Consider the following 20,454-nt stretch of genomic DNA (forward strand, 5'->3'; position numbering starts at 1 on the left):
GAGACACTAGTACAAGTGGTGTTATTGTAATGGTTGTATGTATTTGGATAGCTATGAGATGTTTATGTTAAGTTTTATGCACACCCCTTGATTTGTGTGAAATTTGGGTTTTATATGGCCAAATTATGTTTGAATGTAATTGTAGGTGTATGATTGATCAATTAGGTGTATTATGGTACCATTGAGTTGGTTTAAGTGGTCCTACAGTTATTGGCACTCGATTGGTGGATTAGGACACCCTTAGGTTTGTTTTGAAAGGAAAAGGGTAATTGTATATGGTGTCTACTTTTTAAATGATAAAGTATTTAGTTGTGACACTAGTGTCAATAGCTAGGTGGCTTAAAAAGCTACATGTGGACACTTAAATCGCTTAAATTGGACATTGAATGGAGAAATAGAAAGCTCAAAAAATTTGGTCCTAAAGTATTATCATGATAACAATTTGCTATTATGATAGTAGGGGTGTACGATGACATAAGGCATGTATACCATAGTACATTACACAATGAGGGAATTGATCCCTCTGTGCCATCTACTATGGTGGATGACACATGTATAGTAACTAATGGTGCAATTTGGAAGATGTCTAGATTTTCCTCTTTTGGTCATTATATAACTTAACTTATGTTTACATTCTCTCAATACTTCTTTAAACTTGTTTTAAAATATAGTTTAAGATCAAACATCTTTGCAAAAAAGGTTTCTTGGGATCCCAAACTTTTAAACTTGATTTGTAAATCCTTGTGTTATAATAACCTAATATAAGGAATAAATTTATCCTAGTTATCATAACAATAGTGTGTTGTATTTTAGTAATGTTAAGACAAACATTACATTGCTCGCATGTCTTTTTTGAACATAGGATCAAGAGTCAATAAAGGATTAGGCAAGCTCATATTCAACTAAGGCAGAATTAGACTCGAAAGGGTGGGTAGAGTGGAGTTAGAGCTAAAGTTGGGAGAAGGAGAGGCAAGTTATGCTTATGAGTCACTGTTCATACAGCTCGATCATGACTTAAATGGAAGAGTTGATCTAAGAGGGTTTGAAGTAGAGATAAAGAAATTTATGATTGTTATGGCTCATGGCATTGGCTACGTTCCTCTTCAAATGGTTCTTGAATTTAATAGCCTATTCTTGAAGGCTGTTTAGAGAGTCTTTAACTCCACGTGTTGCTTAATTAATTATATTATAATTAACCTCTTCTCAAAGTTAATGATAAATCTTCTACTTCTTTGGTCAATTTAAAAAAAGCCACACTTTCCTCTCAAGCAAAAATAACCACATCTATAGGTCTAAAATGAGAGTCAAATGCCTAGGTGTCAATAAAAGTGGGCCTTACAAATGAGCCATATGATTAGAAAATAAGAGAACTAATGGGAATCAGACGGAAGGGAAGATTTGCACCTAAGTAAAATTTTATAAGTGTAAAAATGTCCCACCTAATGGTATAGGGTGCCATCTTCAAGGAAAGTACAAGTGGAAATTTGGTCTTTAAGCCATTAAATAAAACAAGGCTTCAAACGATTAAATATATCATTCTTTATATAAAAATAATAAAAAGAGTAACAGAGAAGCACAATAATGGAGTCGAAGAAAAAGAACAGTGGTATATATGTACTACTTAAATAGGAAAAATCAACCAAAGCTTAGTAAAATATGATAAAGTAGGAAGATTGGGGAGAGAATCTGTAACATCCTGAATTTCTTAATCCTAAGTTTAGAGGTTAATCAAAGATGAAGTAGAAATTAAAGTGAGATTAGAGATTTAGATGGTTAATTAGCATTTTGACTTGTTTGTGTGTTGTATGAATAGATTGGGTGATAGAAGTGCGTTTTGGGTTGAAACAAGTGCGCGTGGTGAGAACAAATCTTATTGATAGCGCATAGACCAAAAATTCACTTTATAAGTTGTGAATTTTAGAAAATTTCAAAAGATAAAAATTGAGAAACACACAAGATAGAGAGAGGAGAAGGGTTGAAGAGCTAGGTTAAGTCATTTTGGAGTGGTGGAAGGTGATTCAGATCGGTAACTTTCCAAGTAAGCTATGTATAACTCTTACCTTCTATTCTACACAAATTTCTCAGAAAATGAGTTATAGGGAAATTGAATCAATGGAATATGAAGGGTTTGATTCTTGCCCAAGAGTAATAAAAAAGTTCTCGAATGTTAAATTAGAGCTTTGTGACTGATTTAGACCTAAACTATAAAGCTTTCAACCCACAAGCTCAATTTTGGCCTTTAGAGAGAGAAAGTTAAGGCAAAAATTTTTCTTGAGTAAAATAAGACCGGTTGAGGTGATGTAAAGTAGTAATTGGGTAGTTATGAACTTAGAATGGATTAATGGAAAAGAGTTTATGGATGAATATAACCCTAAGTGGTAAAAACTGAGTTTTTGGTCAAAATAGACCAATTGACTAAAATGTGCCAAATATGTTCAGATTGGCATATTGAACTCGTGAATAGAGAAAGAAAGCTTGAGAAAAGCCTAAGTGATAGTTGAAATTTATGGGTAACCTTTCTAGTGACAGAAGGGTTGAGGTAACCGGATAACTTCGTTTATTTGACTATTTATTCTAACTTAAGTTAGTATGCTATGTAATGCATGATATGATTTCAAATTAAGCATGTTTTATAGCATTAAGTGATTGTTGTATGTGAAATGGCTTTTGATTGAAATGAGCATTGAAATTGTGTTTTTGTAATGTAAAGAGAAATATATATATATATATATATATATCATGTGCAAGAAAGTGTTAAATTGTGAAAAGGGAACCTTAAATGGTTTGAGAAAGCATGATTTGAGTAGTGGGAGTTCACCTAAGTATGGAAGATGATAAATACCATATGGCAAGGTTTCCTTAGTACCCTGTTAGGGTGCAGTGTTGGAAACAATTCTTCTTAGTACATTGAAAGGTGCTATATTAGAGAAGATCTCCTAAGTGCCTATTAAGGTACTGTGTTAGAGATAAGAGACTCCTTAATATCTTTGTGATATGGGTTGGAGTCAACGACACCCCATTATATGTATTGGGGGAAAACCATAATCCGTATTGTGCTTTAGAACATCTTTAGCCGGGTGATTCTACCACTGTAGGTGAGCTCAAGACTAATAAGAGTGTACATTGGTCTGAGATGAGCCTATAGTTTCATGTCAAGGTGATTTAGAGGTTTGGTTGGTAGAGATCATGCTAGTATTTTATGTGATATGATGAAATATCTTGAGATAACATGGAATCCTTTGGGATTGATGAAAAGTGAAAAATGAAATGTGATATGTGATGTGAATACTACTTTATGAGGTTTTAATAGTATACTATGTTTACTTTCATGTTGTTGCATGTGATAGTCAATAGGAATGAGTTATTCTATTACTGAGATTTTTATCTCACCCCGATGATTACATGTTTACAGGATCGAGAAGTGATCAGGCCAAGGGAAGAGAGTCTAAATTGGCTTGAGTTCAAAAGCCGTGTACTCTAAGGTTGTGTAATGAATTGAACCAAAAGATTGTATATATAAGTGTATATGAGTTGTCATAGGGTTACATGCATGTATTGAATTGAGCTTTTGTGAAATCAAGCCCGAATTATGTGTATATGTGTTGTTTGAGATAAAAGGGCTTTGATTTGAATATGTTTGAGTTGAAATGTTTGTTTATGTCGGTGAATCTTAAGCCAAGGGATAAATTATGATAAAATTAGTAATTTGGGGGCTAAGATTGTATTGTGAATATGATTTCATATGTATGAGTTGAGATATATCCGAGTAGGCTAAGTTATACCGAGAAATGGCATAGTATGTTAAATTAGTAAATTATAGAAATTGGCCGTAGAAGGGTCAAATCTTGATATATGTGTATGATTGTGATTTATTATGGTCAATCAGGAGTATTAGATCCTTTTGGACTTGGTTCAAGGTTTAGTATGGTCTAATGAGAGAAAGGGATCGATTTGAGTGCTTAGGTACGCAAAATTTTTAGAAAAAGTGACTTTTTGCATACGGGCGTCCAAATTTTGATCGGATTATTATATTGTGTCCAAACCTATCTCATTAGTTAGTATATGAGTTAAGCTTCGTGTGGGCACTTGAATCACTCAAATTAGATATCCTATGTGAAAATGGTACACGCTGGAAGTTCATTATTTTTGCTATCAAAATGACAGCAAAAAAATGGGCAGGCCCTTTTTGCACGCCACAGTACACAACACTGATAGGATGAGTGTGTGGCTCTGTGCCACATGCTGTAGCACACTGACCGTCCACCCACGGTGCATAGACCAAAACTTCAGTTTATTTGTGTGTTGAAATGCATGCATTTGAGATTGGAATGCTGGTGGGTTATGTCCACTATGTATTTGAGGAGCATGATTTATTTCCATTGTGTTTTACTCTGATTGTGTTGTAAGCTGATCAGTTTATAAAATAAGTCTTCGGCCGAAGCTTTTGAAAATGAAATTTATTATGAAGAATGATAAGAGGTAGTGGTAATACCATAGTCTTCTCTTATATAAAGTGAATAAATGAGAGGAGGTTACATTTTGATATCAGTTTCTTGATTTTCAAGACCTAATTATTATTGATGCATTCATTTAGAAATATGGAAACTTATCTTGTTCATTACACAACTTTTTCCCTAATGCCCTTTGTGTTTCGTATTCTCGTCCTTAGGAAGGGAGAAAATAGTACAGTGTGAGAGGCACTCGTGCGAGAACCACAGTATCTAAACGGGTTGTAAAGGAGGAACGGGAGGTGAAATTTCAACCGATTCATCCGCAAAAGGATAGACATGATGAGCTACTAGAAGAGCTCAGGGATATGGTGGTTAACATAAGACAAACTGTTAGGGATCATGACACAATCCTAAGGGGAAGAGAGCAAGAAGAGAGAGTTGAAGCTCAAAATATCCCAATGCAAGAAGCACATAGTAGACCTGAACCGTCTCGAAATTGAGGTAGTGGACTAGAGATTCCTAACATTGATCCATCTATTGATCGTGCTTGGAAGATATTTGTTTAGTTCAATCCACTGACATTTGATAGAAGTATGAGGGAAGGTGAAGCAGAATCGTGGATAGAACAAATAGAAACCATCTTTAAGGTGGTGATCTATACTTCATAGCAGAAAGTTATCTTAGCCACAGTGCAGTTGGTTAGTGCTACTAAGAGATGGTGGGAATCTATGAGACTAACTGGTGGTTTTCATTTGAGTTGGGATGAGCTCAAGAGAATATGCTTTGATTAACACTTTCTAGTCTCATTCAGAACTGAGAAGGAAGAGGAATTTCATGCTTTCATGCAGGGAGACCTAGACAAGGAAGAATTTATAAGAAGATTTAATGACTAATCAGCTTATTCCATATATCTCCAACATAGTAATGACTCGAAGTGAAAAGTTGAGAGATTACTAGAAAAGATGAGACTTAAGTATCGACAACAGATAGCACTGCTTGATGTGATGACATATGAGGGGATATGTCACAAGTTGAGGATAGCAGCTAGGCGTGGTAGAGAGGTAGATGTCGAAAGGAGATGAGACAGTATGGGGAGATTTTCATCTCATATGGGTCCAACTGGTGGAATCTCAAAGAGGACTGGGTTTAGTGCGAGCAGTTCTAATTCTTCTAGAAGAAGGTTTCAATCGAGGATCACAGTCTCACCCTGTGCATTGGGGGTCAATGAAGAGGGGTGGAGGTGTGAAAATTAGGCCTCCACAATCCTCGAGGCAAGCATCGAATGTTCCAACTTCAACTTTGAGTGCTGGAAGGATGCCCTAATGTAATATATGCGGCAAATCTCATCTAAGAAGATGTTAGGCTTGCTACAAGTGTGGTAAGTCGAGGCATATAGTAAGGCAATTCCCAGAGGGCAGAGTTGAGGAGACTGAGCAGAGATCAATGGTTCCTGGTTGAGTATTTGCAGTTACACAAGAAGAGGCCAGAGCATCTTCGAATCTGATCAGAGGTATGATTTATGTAAATGGTCACAAAGTAGAGGCCTTGTTTGATTATGGTGCCACCCATTCTTTTGTGTTTAAGGAATGTGTGGATAGATTGAAATTATCTTTACAAGAATTGTCTATACTCATTAAAGTGACAACACCTTCTAGATCGTCTAATATTACAAATCAAGCTTGTCAGAATATAGAGATTCAATTTGAGAATAGAGTTTTCAAGATCGATCTGATTTGTATTCCTATGAGAGGAATAGATGTGATAATTAGAATGGATTGGCTAGCAACAATTGTGCCAAAAGAGTAGTTTCCTTACCAGTGTTGTGCGCAGCTGTGGAATCTTCAAAACAACTTAAGTTTCTATCGGTAGTGAGTGCTGAGAAGTTGATCCGGTAAGGGTGTGATGCCTATATGTTATTCTTTACAGCCAGCATGGTGTATGATGGTGGAATTGAGAAGATTGGGGTAGTAAGTGAGTTCCCAGAGGTATTTTCAAAAGAAATGACTAAACTACCTCCTGAAAGGAAAGTCGAGTTCTCAATTGACTTGGTTCTTGGAACCAAATCGATATCAAAAGCTTCTTATAGAATGTCACCGTCTGAATTGGCTGAGATAAAGAAGCAGATTGAAGATTTGTTAGAGAAAGGATTCATCAAACCAAGTGTATCACCTTAGGGATCACCGGTATTGTTTGTGAGAAAGAAGGATGGCAATTTACAACTGTGCATCGATTATCGGCAACTGAACAAGATAACTGTGAAGAACAAGTATCCTCTACTAAGGATAGATGATCTTTTAGATCAATTGGCTGGTGCCTCAGTCTTTTCTAAGATTGATTTAAGGTCGGGGTATCATCAGTTGAGAGTTAATGTAGTAGATGTACCCAAGACAGCTTTCAGAACTAGGTATGGCCATTATGAATTTTTGGTTATGCCTTTCGGTTTGACCAATGCGCCAGCAGTGTTCATGGACTATATGAACTGAATCTTTAAGCCATACTTGGATTAGTTTGTAGTGGTCTTTATAGATGACATCCTAATCTATTCTGAGAATGAGGAGCAACATGCAAGGAATTTGAGAATAGTGCTACAGATTTTGAAATACAAAAAGTTGTATGCCAAGCTCAATAAGTGTGAGTTTTGATTAAGAGAAGTGAGATTTTTAGGACACGTGGTGTCTGCAAATGGAATTTTAAAGATATATCAGGATGTGAAGTGGTATTAGTGGTGGCCTGGTATGAAAAAAGACATAACAGAGTTCATGACTCAATGTTTGACCTGTCAAAAGGTTAATATAGAGCACCAAAGACTAACAGGAATGTTATAATTGTTGGATATTCCTATGTGGAAATGGGAGAGCATTTCTATGGATTTTATAACTGGGTTACCAAGAACTTAATTTAGACATGATGCCATTTGGACTATAGTTGATAGACTTACTAAATCAGCTCATTTCTTAGCTATTCGAATTAGTGATTCTCTAGAAAAGTTGGCAGAGATCTATATCCGAAAAGTGGTAAGATTACATGGTGTGCCGAAGAGTATAATTTCTAATAGAGATTCAAGATTTACTTTTAAGTTTTGGGGAGCTTTACAGCATGCCATGGGTACAGAGTTGAGATTTAGTATAGCATGTCATCCACAAACAGATAGGCAGACAGAACAAACCATACAGACTTTAGAGGATATGTTGAGAGATTGTGTATTGGAGTTGAAAGATAGCTAGGATAGCCATCTCCCTTTGGCTGAATTTGCTTACAATAACAGTTACCACTCCAGTATACAAATGGCATCATATGAGGCAATATGTGGGAGAAAATACAGGTCACCTCTTTGCTAGATAAAGTTAAGTGAAAGGAGTATGTTAGGATCAGATATTATAGATCAGACAACTCAAAAGATTGAGTTGGTCAGGAAAAAGCTATTGATGACACAGAGTAGGCAAAAGAGTTATGCAGATAGGCATAGAAGGCCATTAGAGTTCCTAGTGGGAGATCATGTATTTCTAAGGGTTACACCAGTGATGGGAATTGGGAGATTAATAAGAGCCAAGAAATTGACTCCTAGATTCATTAGTCCTTGCGAGATTTTGAAGAGAATTAGACCAGTTGCCTACAGCATTGCTTTGCCACCACAGTTATCGGGTGTGCATGAGGTGTTTCATATGTCACAACTCAAGAAATATCAATATGATCCTTCACATGTGATAGAACTAGAGGAGATTGAACTCCAAGAGAATTTAACCTATAAGCCTGAGCCAGAGCGAGAAGCAGTTAAGGAATAAGACTATACGATTAATTAAAGTTTTCTGGCGAGGCATGGCTCATGATGATGCTACTTGGGAGACAAAGGATAGAATGAAATAATAATGCCATCACCTATTTCCATAGGTATATATTTATGCCTTTTATGAATTTTGAGGGCAAAATTCTTAAAAGGAGGGAAGAATTGTAACATCCTGAATTTTTTAATCCTAAGTTTAGAGGTTAATCGAGGATAAAGTAGAAATTAAATTGGGATTATAGATTTGGATGGTTAATTGGCATTTTGACTTATTTATGTTATATGAATAGATATGGGTGATAGGAGTGTGTTTCAGGTCAAAGCAAGTGCGCGTGGTGAGAATAAATCTCACTATGCCATGCACCGTGGCTTGTACTGCATGCGCCGCAGCGCATGGACCAGAAATTCACTTTATAAGTCATGAATTTTAAAAAATTTTAGAAAAGAGAAATTGAGAAACACATGAGGCAAAGAGAGAAGAAGGGCTAAGGAGCTAGGTTAAGTCATTTTGGAGCGGTGGAAGGTGATTCAGATCGGTAACTTGCCAGGTAAGCTACATATAACTCTTACCTTTCATTCTACACAAATTTCTCTAAAAATGAGTTATAGGGAAATTGAATCGATGGAATTTAAGGGGTTTGATTCTTGCCCAATAGTAATAAAAAGGTTCTGGGAAGTTAAATTAAAGCTTTGTTACTAGTTTAGAGCTGAACGGTAGAGCTTTGAACCCGTAGGCTCAATTTTGGCCTTTAGAGAGAGAAAGTTAGGGCAAAAATATGTCTTGAGTAGAATAAGACCAGTTAAAGGTGATGTAAAGTAGTAATTGGGTAATTATGGACTTAGAATAGATCAATGGGAAAGAGTTTACGGATGAATATAGCCCTAAGTGGTAAAAAATGAGTTTTTGGTCAACATGAACCAATTGATTAAAATGTGCCAAATGTGTTCAGATTAGCATATTGGACTCGTGAATAGAGAAAGAAAGCTTGAGAAAAGCCTGAGTGATAGTTGAAATTCACGGGTAACCTTTCTAGTAACAAAAGGGTTGAGGTAGCTGGATAACTTATTTTATTTGACCATTTATTGTAACTATATGTTAGTATGCTATGTAATGCATGAAATGGTTTTGAATTAAGCATGTTTTATAGCATTGAGTAATTGTTGTGTGTGAAATGGCTTTTGATTTAAATGAGCATTAATATTGTGTTTTTGTAATGTAAAGAGTAATATATATATATATATATATCATGTGCAAGAAAGTGTTAAATTGTGAAAAGGGAACCTTAAATGGTTCGAGAAAGCATGATCTGAGTGGTGGAGTTCACTTGAGTATGGGAGATGATAAAGACCATATAGCGAGATTTCCTTAGTACCCTATTAGGGTGCGGTGTTGGAAACAATTCTCCTTAGTGCCTTGAAAGGCTCTATGTTAGAGAAGATCTCCTAAGTGCCTATTAAGGTACTGTGTTAGAGATGAGAAACTCCTTAGTATCTTTGTGATATGGGTTGGAGTCAATGACGCCTCATTGTATGTATTGGGAGAAAATCATAATTCGTATTATGTGTTAGAACATCTTTGGCCAGGTGATTCTACCATTGTAGGTGAGCTCAAGACTAATGAGATTATACATTGGTCTGAGATGAGCCTATGGTTTCATGTTGGGGTAATTTGGAGGTTTGGTTGGTAGAGATTATGCTAGTATTTTATGTGATATCATGAAATATCTTGAGATAATATGGAATCCTTTGGAATTGATGAAAAGTGGAAAATGAAATGTGATATGTGATGTAAATACTACTTTATAAGGTGTTAATGGTATGCTATGTTTACTTTCATATTGTTTCATGTGATAGTCAATAGGAGTAAGTTATTCCATTACTGAGATTTTTATCTCATCCCCGTGGTTACATGTTTACAGGATCGGGAAGTGATCAGGCCAAGGGAAGAGAGTCTGGACCGACTTAAATTGAGAAGCCATGTACTTTGTGGTTGTGTAATGAACTGAACGAAAAGATTGTATATGTAAGTGTATATGAGTTGTCATAGGGTTGCATGCATGTATTGAATTGAGCTTTTGTGAAATCAAGCCCAAATTATGTGTATATGTGTTGTTTGAGATAAAGGGCCTTTGATTTGAATATGTTTGAGTTGAAATGTTTGTTTGTGTTGGTGAATCTTAAGCCAAGGGATAAATTATGATGAAATGAGTAATTTGGGGGCTAAGATTGTATTGTAAATATAATTTCATATGTATGAGTTGAGAAATAACCAAGTGGGCTAAGTTATGCCGAGGAATGGCATAATATGTTAAATTAGTAAATTGTGAAAATTGATCGTAGAAGGGTTAAATCTTGATATATGTGTATAATTGTGATTAATTGTGGTCAATCAAGAGTATTAGATCCTTTTAAACTTAGTTTAAGGTCTAGTGTGGTATAATGAGAGAAAATGATCGATTTGAGCGCTTGGGTGTACAAAATTTTTAGAAAAGGTGACTTTTTGCACCCCGGGTGTTCAAATTTTGATCAGACCATTAGATCGTGTCCAAACCTATCTCATTAGTTGGTATATAAGCTAAGCTTCGTGTAGGCACTTGAATCACTCAAATTAGACGTCGTATGTGAAAATGGTGCATGCTAGAAGTTTATCATTTTCGTTGTCAAAATGACAGCAAAAAAACAGACAGGCACGCCACGGCTTATGGAGACACATGCTGCGGCACACGACATTGACAGGATGAGTGTGTGGCTCTATGCCACATGCCATGGTGCATTGACCGTCCACTGCGGCGCACAGACCAAAACTTCAGTTTATTTGTGTGCTGAAATGCATGCATTTGAGCTTGGAATGCTAGTGGGTTATGTCCACCATGTATTTGAGGAGTACATGATTTATTTTTCACTGTGTTTTTCTCTGATTGTGTTGTAAACTGATTAGTCTATAACATAAGTCTTCGGCCGAAGCTTTTGAAAATGAAATTTTTTATGAAAAATGATAAGAGGTAGTGGTAACACCATAGTCTTCTCTTATATAAAGTGAATAAATGAGAGGAGGTTACAGAATCACAATCCTCATGGACAAAACTCAAAAAAGATGAAAGAAGAAAAACACACAAACCCCATGGACTCCAAACCACCAAAACTTGATGAAAAGAAACCAAACCACCATGGTAAGAGGAGGCAACAACGGAGGTGGAAAACAATTGGGTAACACAAGAAATAGGCTTTTGAGAGTGCTAGTATAGTTTCATGGTGAATGGAGAGCTTTTGTGGTAGCAGGAGACTCTTTTGAAGTTTATGAGTCATAAAGTTGCCTGATAACTGCTAAATAGTTCCATTTAAAAAAACCTTTTAGTTATAAAATAACCGCTAAATAGTTCATAGGTTTAAAAAATTATAAAATAATAAGACTGTATAATGGTCTTTGCGGCTGTATAGTGGTTAGTTCTAAACAACATTATATAGACTTTTGGAAAAAAAAATTTAAAAAATAGATTATTTAACAGTTTTTTTGTTAAAACTGCTATAGTAGTTTTCTTAGGTAACTGTTGTATAGTCTATTACAGCGAATCTCGTCTCCTATATATAACGATTATTCAGATAACTGCTATGTAGAGGGCATTATATGGAGCCCTTCTTTTAGCAACACTATCCCATATTACCAAATCATCAACATACATACATACATATATAAATGATTTTGATATGAAAATTCAAGAATATAATAAAATAAATTTGATTACAGCGAAATTTGATTAGAATAGAAATTGGAATTCGAAACTTGATTAGAAAGCGGGGAGGGAAGGAGTCCATGTATAAATATATAGCGAATTGTTTCAAGATACTATCATCATGCATGGTTTAAATATGCTCTTCAATCTTCTCTGCTCCATCATTTTTCATGTCTTGCCCTCCCCAGGATCTTATGCGCTCCGTCGCTTGTTCAACCTGAAAGTAGATAGTGGTATAAAAAAATTGAATAGGAATTGGAATAGTAAAACATACATTTGAGTAGTTAATTTAAATTAAATTTAACAATACTCAAATTTAACTTACCGTATACAATAATCGTACTAGATAGTAGTATAAAAATAAGTTATGAGAAGCACTTCTATACCTCTCTGTTCCAATTAATTTTGTAGAGCAGAAATAAGAGCATCAAGGTCTGCAAAGCAATGCCACCTAACATGCCACCCCAAAGTCCCTGACCATAAACAAAATCTAATTTTGTTCAGTACAATTCGTGAACTAGCTAGAGCTCATATATATATAATTGTCATCCGATCTCTTCCAACTAAAGGTAATAATATTTAAGAAGGGACTCGAATGCACCGCTAATATCATTGTTAAGGTTAGCAGAAATAAAATGAAAAAGATTTAGATGATATTGAAATAGAAAGATAAGTACGTAGAACTGGAAGAGTTAATTAAGTGTTGGGCTGTGATAGTGCAGCTATGGCTGACAAAATGTCAAAGGCTATGATACCATATCAAAGCTGAAAATAAAAATAAATAAATAAACGAAAGCTAAAAGGATATGCTGAATATCATATTTCATTTATATATATATATATATATATAGGGTAAGGTCATCTAAGATGAGGACAAGTATATATAAGATATGGATATTAATAGAAAAAAAGACTCTGAAATAAGTAAACATTACATATAAATAAATTATTTTCCACAATCTTGGGTTGGGCTGCATTTGTTGGACAACGTTTTAGTTGCTTCAACAATAAGAAAGCTTGAATTTTGTGGTAATGGGGTTGAAAGCATTTATATATGTAGCTCATTTCGGCCTTATGTATACATAACTCTGGTAAAATCATACGAACAACTTCAAGATTATCCTTTTTTTCCCCCGCGGCTTAAAAAATTCAATTAAAAAGAAACAAAAGGGGCTACCTTAACTCCCAAATCTGCAACGTAACCAAGAACGATACCCAATGGAAGGCCGAAAATGTAATAACAGCCCACATTGATGTAGGCTACCAATGCTTGCCATCCTCCTCCCACAGCCACCCCTGTAATGGTAATACCGATTCTAAAGTTTAATGATAGTTAGGTTTTAAAAATTTTTATTAAAAATATATGATAAAATATGAATTTAGATAGTTGCAAATTTTCTTAGTTATAAAATAATAAAAGTAATATGCAAGATTTAAATGACTGATTAGTAATTGAGATTTATATGTTTGCAGTTATTCAAATTGATATTTGCCGTTAGTTCTCTTTCAGCAAAATACTTTTTGAAATGTAGCTGTTATTCAAATATCTTTTAAGACGTAAGTGTAGAGAAAGCAAGTATATATATATGCAAGGCTAGCAAGCATGGGAACTAGAACAAATTAGCCACAAGGACCAAAAGTTCCAAATATTTGGGCATAATTAAGTCCCAAATTTAGGAATAAAACCTATAGGGGACCACATGGTCCTGGAGTGATAATATATATTTTCAGATAAAATAATAAAATACCATTCCTTTTTTTTTTGCACTAAAATGTTGGAGTTATCCATGAATTTTTAAGAATCTATATTCTAGAGATGAGTACAAGAAAAGAAAGGATATTATCTCTCGAGAACTTATGCCCGAATATACATGCCTTTTAGTCCTTATGACCAATTTTCCATGGAAACTACATGCATTGATGAGGTGATGATGATTGATAGATGATACCTGAAATCGATTGTTGAACACTGTTAAGAAGCATAGTTATAGCAAGCAAGTATGCAAGGCTGGCAACAGCTTCTTGTAGAGTCGCACTGGTGGTGAAAGGCAAAGCTATGTACTTTCTAGCAATTAGTACAACAGCCATGAACAGAATTCCAAGCAAAAGAGACTCAGTCACCGTGACGTACACTGAGTATTTGGCAGTCCTTGGATGCCCCATTCCAAGTTCATTTGAGACTCTAACACTGAAATTGAAGTACATAGATTAAGAAGGAACGAGTATTGACAAGTAATTAGTTCGGTATTAACAAGTAACCATGTGTGTAAGCATTCATTTGTTAATGAACAATGTAAAAAAACTGACTAAACGTGTTTAATTGTATGAGAATTGGTCCTAGATAAACAAGTAAATATTCTAGTTTTAACAAATAACCATATGATAAGCATCCATTTGTCCATTAACAACTTAGAAAAATTGAGAGGACATATAATAAATGTACAAGTATTAGTCTTGAATAAACAAAAATTTATTTTGATATATATTGACAAGTAACCATCGTTAGTAGCAAGTAGATATTCATTTAGCTATGTTTCTCATTTTAACAGGGGTAATCAGGTTGTCTCTCTTAAATCTTATTTTCAGTTAGATCTTAGGGGGTCCATAGTGATATTTCATAATGGGAAAACATAATATTTAATACTTATAGTCTTATCGAATTTTGTTTTCAGTCTATATAGTTTTTTCAGTGTTTTTAACCTTTATAAAAACTAAAACTATTGAAAAAAAAAATAGAAACTATGGAAACATAAAAAAAAACAAAGATTACTCAATCTTTTTAAAATTATAGAAACTAAAAACACAAAAATAACTACAAGGATCAAAGATTATGTTTTCCTTTCATAATTATAGGTTTCTTTTTTGCTATTAAAAAACTAGAGGGCATGTCTTTAAAAGATATTTTCCCTTTTAAAAAATATGTAAGGTACACATTGTGATTTAGACTATGAAAATTTTCACTTTTTAATTAGTATATACGGGTAATAATTTGTTTAAAACAATGAACAATTCTAATTTCAACGATTTAAATCAGATATATATAATATGCATACCTCTAAAGGAAAACTTTCAAGCATCATCATATATATATATATATATATAAAGTAGTGTTCCACGCATGTCCATTTTTCACAACATATACAGTAAAACAGTGAAAATTACAAGTAATTAATTAACCACTAAATATTATTATGACGTGGTTGCATACCCGATTGCTGCATTTACTCCAAGAAATACCATGATCTCCCAGCCATTGTAATACATACTGAAATGTTTGTTTTGTCAGAAACAAAGTGATCGGTAAATGGATTATTCACGTGTGTGTGGATACATGTATTTGAATTTAAATTTTAAATTTTAAATTTATACATTTAAAATAGTTTGTTTGGACAGAATAAAAAATTCATACTAATAAGAATGAGTTATTTGTGTGACTTGTCCACATATTTGGTAGTATTGAAAGAGAATGGCTAAGATTTTAAAATAAAGATTAAATAACAATTTAAACCCCAATTTATAAAAACAAGGGCGATTTAAATTTTAAATTTATAGTTAATATATTTTAAATCTTAAATAATTAAAATTGAGAAAATCTCACCTCATCATTAATTTTGAATTGCTTGCGGTTATTTTAAATAAAGTGAGGTAAGTGAGGTCCACATTTTCACCTTCCACGCCATTTACTTTGCGACCGTTTTCTCTCACTGTTCTCGTGTCGTTTCCATGCTCTTCCCGGGTGGATGCCTGAAGCTGCAAGGTCAAGTACTGCGACGCGGTGGTCGGCCGATTGCAGATATGACTTCAGCCGTGCACGCTACTACTCCTCCTCCCAATCTCTGGCCTGATATTCCTATCTACACGAACCAGAGTGCGGCGAGGCTCAGTCCTTCCAAGACGACTACGCCGAACTCCGAAGCCGACCTTTTTCCTCGTTCGAGTGTGGCGACCTCCAAAGCGTACTACTCAAACCTTCGAGTGCGGAGAGGCTTAGACGGTTTTTCCCACCCTCTTTCTTCTCGTTATTCCTCTGAAGAGACCTTTGAAGAACCAGATGGCTACTCCAAAGACCCAAGTCGCATGCGACATTTAAAGATCTAAGACCAGCTGAGTACGACCTCTAGAGACCACACGTGCACTTTCATCAGAGGAGAAGCCTCAGGAGGAGGCGATCGGCACCGTGAGTTCGAGAATGTGAAGGTTTCTTAAGGGTGCGAGAATAAGGTGGAGGAGAAGAAAGAAGAGAGAAGGGAGTAGAGAAGAAGCACAGCCTGTTGGAAAAGCTTCATTGATCCGACAGCAGCTCTATCTCTGAGTCTCCTTTCCTGGTCATTTTTGTTTTTATGGTGAATGAAAAGTCTAGACTATTGTTTACATGTCTTGATCATGGATTTTGAGGAGCTTATTTTCGTTGTGCTGGGCAATATATATTGCAGTCAAGCGATGGGGAATAGGAAGGCGGGAAGGAGGAGGAGGAGGAAAAGAAATGATTGAAAGAGAAGATCGAGGAAAAGATACCAAAGCATGGTAAAATACAAGTGGGGGTGAAAGAAAATAGTGGTAGAGTAAAATGTAAATGGAGTGGAAAGAGAAAATGTGGTCCTCATTTTGTTTAAATTGTTGGCCTTAATTTGAAACTACCGGTGGAGGTAAAATTGTCTTAATTTTAATTATTTAAAATTTAAAATAAATTAAATATAAATTTAAAATTCAAATCACCCTAATCTTATAATTTAAAATCTAAATTATCATTTAATTCTTAAAATAATTAGTCCAGATTATTAAGTAATTGAAATTTTAAAGGAATTGTAATAAAAAACTTGCTTAGCTTTGGAACAAAATTGAATCCAAATCCAAATTCTTACTAATCCAAATATTATATAAACGTTATATTTGGATTGGTTGGATATGGATTTTAAATTTAAAATCTTGCATGTAATTAAACTCTTTTACTTAAAATTCATTTATTTAAAAACCTTTGCTTGTATAAAAAATTCAAATTCAAAGATAATGAAAAAGGGAGTTGGGAAATGGAAATTGGGAGAGAATGAGAGGTTTATAGTGACAACCATTTCAAATAACTAAAATGCATAAGATATTTAAAATTACAAAATAATTATAATAAATATAGATTTGGTTCAAATTTAAATCTAATTAATTGAGAAATGCCTATATGGACCTGATGCAATACATCATCTATGTTCTATTCAACAAAAGCATGCAATGTTAGATGGTTGTAAATATAAATAGATTCTGTTATTGATAAGATAGATAAGAGTGAAGACAAGAAATTAAAGAAACATTTTATTTCAAAAATAAAGTCAATAAAAAGAGAGTTAAATGAAAATTGGCTCTTAAACTTAAACTATAGGTCTTAGAGCTTCTTGCATTCTAAACTCATTATTGGCACAGTGTTCCCGTTTAACATTTTAAAATGGAAAATGGTGTAATATTACCCCTGTCATTAATAAAAAAAATAAATTTGATTGTTAGTTGACAAGAAAATTACATAAAAAAAATCTCAAAAATTACATAAAATGATCGAGAAAAATTTTGTTTATTCTTTTAAATAATTTTGTCAGTCATTTTTTTATAATTTTTGAGGGTTTTTTTGTAATTTTTTTAATCATCTAACTATCAAAATTAACTTTTAATTTATTAATAGTCAGGGCGACATTACACCTTATTAAAAGTTGAAGTGAAAAGTTGTACCAAAAATAAGTTTAGGATCCTAAACATTACCAAGCCAATAATTTCAGAATAATTTCCGTTATCCCTTAAAAATAATGACATATATATAAGATTTTTATTTTTGTTATTGAACTGCTTATGCGATTTTATTGAATGGAATATAAATAACATGATGTACAAGCCCTATGTAAGAATTTCTCATCTAAATCACCTTATATACAAAGGCAACATTAAATCATTTCTTGAATATATTTTTAATTAAGGTCAATAAACAGCAAAATTTTCTCAGAGAATTGCTTATGAATCTTACCAAATAGAAAGGGAATCAACAGCAATGACTGCATCATGAAGGTGTCCTGTAAGAAGAACGAGGCTCATCAAATACCAAATCTCAAAGCAAATCATGATACCGGATGATAGAGACAACCTCGTAAAAGCCCAAATATCTTTAAAAGCCAACATCGACAATCCCTGCCATCCTTCCTTACACCATCCAACAACATAAACAATCTGAGACAAAGCAATCAGCCAAAAAGACATATCACAAGCCACTGCAGCCCCAGTGGTGCCCCAATGGAGCACATAAATGAAGAGCCATAGCAAAAAAACATGAGTGACCACAGCCATGAACCCAATCAAGGTCAGCACATTGACCTTGCTCTGAGCTTGGAGAAACTTTTGAGTGGGAAAAATGAAGGCGAGAGAGAAAAGCCGAGGGATTGTTTTGATTGAGAACACGCCGGCAAGATCGGCGATTTCATCTTCTTGGCCTAGAAGCTTTAGAATTGGTGTAGCAAAGATGAAAACTGGCAAGAGGATGAAGCAAGCGACGAACAGTATTATGCATGAGCGTTGCATGTAAACACCAAGCATATGCACTTGCCCAGCTCCGAATGCTTGCCCACATAGTGTCTCCAAGGCACTCCCCATGCCCAACTACAAATTTTGTGTACAATACATCAGGTTTAGTGCAGCTCAATGGGATGTAATCCAATCTTGAAACAATTTGGAGCTGTACATATATGGATAGGGTTGGGCCAGGCTTCATCTCCCAACCAGACGTTTGGGCTAGCCCGATTTGGGCATTGGATGCTCGATGATTCTAGTTCAAGTTTGGCCCAACCCAAAAAAATGTTTTAAAAATATTTAAAAAATATAAAAATTATTTTTATTAAGAAAAATATAATTAAAATTATTTAAAATATATTTCTTAGAAAATTAATCCTAGAATTAAAGTTAATAATTTTAAAATTTTATATGCTAAAAAATTATCTATTATTTTTAGATAATATAAATTTTTAAAGTTAGAAAAATCAATTAAAAATTTTAAAGAAATTAAAAAAAATTTAAAATAATAGAAAATATCTTCAATAATCATAAAAAATATAATAATAATAAATTTTAAATAAAAATATTATAAAATAAATAATTTTTACAAAATTAAATTAAACCAAAAGACAAAAAGTGTATATATCTAATATCTTCGAGTTAGGCCGGGTGGGTGTTAACCGTTATCCAGTACCCAACCCGACATGTCGGGTAAAACTGGACTAACCGGGCTTACCCACCTACGGCCTACATGAACACCCGAAAACAAGCCATGTTGAGAACGAAGTAATAAGGGAGATGAAACCAACCATTAAACTAAAGGTGAATGTTCCGATGACAGATAGGGAGATGGCGACGGCGGAGAGCTCGAGATTACCGAGATGGCCGACGAACATCGAGGTGATGGGGATGATACTGAAGTTGCAGAGCAAGTTAAAAGCAATGGGCACAGCAATCTTCCACACTCTTACACTTTCAATCCATATCACCTTCTTTGTCGCCTCCAAGTTTCTGATCGGAGCATAGTCGCCGTCGTCGGCAATCATCGCCTCCTCTGTGCCATTAAGCAGAGGCGTTGACGACGACTGTGTCTCCATGTGGCCACTCTCAGCTTCTTAATTTCAGAAGTGAAGTGATCAGGTTGAAAACAGTACAGTTGTTGTGACAAGATAACAAAGTCCTCGTGTCATTTATGAACAGGGGAATCATGTTTCCATCGCTTTCTTTATTTTGTCTTTTCTTTTTTAAATTTAATATCCAACAGTATTAAAAAATTAGGTTCTAGCTGAAAGTCAGCACTGAAGAACGAGTTAGTTGGCGTGAAACACAATAAAGGACTGAAAAATTTGTTGGCCCTATCGGTCTAGCGTGGCCTCACTCCCCGAGCAAGCACTTGAATTAGGGGGCAATTTTTCTTTTTAAAAAGTTAATAATTTTAAAAATAATTTAATAATTAAAAAATTGATTATATATATATTTATTATATTATTGGACTTTAAGTTAGGAAGGTGAAAAATTAATTTGGATTCTATGTCTAAAGAAAAAATCAAATGAATTTAATGTTCAAAATATTTAAAAGATAAAGTGCAAAATATGAAGGGAAGTGTAACATCCTGATTTTTAAATAATAAAAAAATTATAGAATTTAGGTTTTGAGGAAAAAAATGATAATAATAGGAATTTATATTATTTGAGGTTATTTAGAAATGATATTATGGTTAGGTATTTAATTATAAATTTAAAAATTTAAATTTAAAATCACATAAGCAATATTTAGTTAAGATATAATACATAAATAATTTTTTATTGTGTGTTAAAAAAAAGAGAAGGTAGAAGGAACAAAAAAAAGGGGGGTGGAAGGTTATTGTTTCTAAGTCCCACATTGGTTAGATGAGGGAAGAGAAGAGGTGCCTTCATGTATAAAAAGGAGGGGGTATGTGCATTAGGAAGCATGAGAGGCTAAGATGCAATTTAG

At 34.3% G+C, this 20,454-nt stretch overlaps 1 protein-coding gene across 3 annotated transcripts; it reads right to left on the reverse strand.

Annotated features, from left to right (window-relative positions):
• Window positions 1–11,957: 11,957 nt before the first annotated feature.
• On the reverse strand, window positions 11,958–19,651 carry LOC129309598 (protein DETOXIFICATION 35-like). Of its 3 annotated transcripts, none has more exons than XR_008592934.1 (7): window positions 19,289–19,651; window positions 17,962–18,587; window positions 15,172–15,228; window positions 13,913–14,151; window positions 13,141–13,259; window positions 12,350–12,453; window positions 11,958–12,180 (listed from the first exon to the last, which is right to left on the reverse strand). XR_008592934.1 is itself a non-coding variant. In XM_054951228.1 (7 exons), exons 1-7 carry the CDS (start codon window positions 19,574–19,576, stop codon window positions 12,094–12,096), a joined length of 1,503 nt encoding a protein of 500 aa, XP_054807203.1. In that variant the 5' UTR covers window positions 19,577–19,651; the 3' UTR covers window positions 11,958–12,093. The 3 variants fall into 3 exon arrangements, 2 of the variants coding, with proteins under 2 accessions (XP_054807203.1, XP_054807212.1); XM_054951228.1 differs by having other exon boundaries at window positions 12,350–12,436; XM_054951237.1 differs by lacking the exon at window positions 15,172–15,228 and having other exon boundaries at window positions 12,350–12,436.
• Between the last annotated feature and the right edge of the window lie 803 nt (window positions 19,652–20,454).

This window comes from Prosopis cineraria, unplaced genomic scaffold, assembly GCF_029017545.1.
Source record: "Prosopis cineraria cultivar Desert tree isolate PC_DT_omini unplaced genomic scaffold, ASM2901754v1 PC1, whole genome shotgun sequence".
In the NCBI taxonomy this organism is placed as follows: Eukaryota; Viridiplantae; Streptophyta; class Magnoliopsida; order Fabales; family Fabaceae; genus Prosopis; species Prosopis cineraria.

What these genes read in the sequence shown, in the direction of transcription:
- LOC129309598 (XM_054951228.1), bottom strand. Translation starts at nt 19,576, where the DNA reads ATGGAGACACAGTCGTCGTCAACGCCTCTGCTTAATGGCACAGAGGAG. An exon ending in GTTGATTCCCTTTCTATTTG is followed by an intron (nt 15,229 to 17,961) that starts GTAAGATTCATA and finishes CAAACATTTCAG; the next exon opens with TATGTATTACAATGGCTGGG. An exon ending in AAATTAATTGGAACAGAGAG is followed by an intron (nt 12,181 to 12,349) that starts GTATAGAAGTGC and finishes ATCTACTTTCAG; the next exon opens with GTTGAACAAGCGACGGAGCG.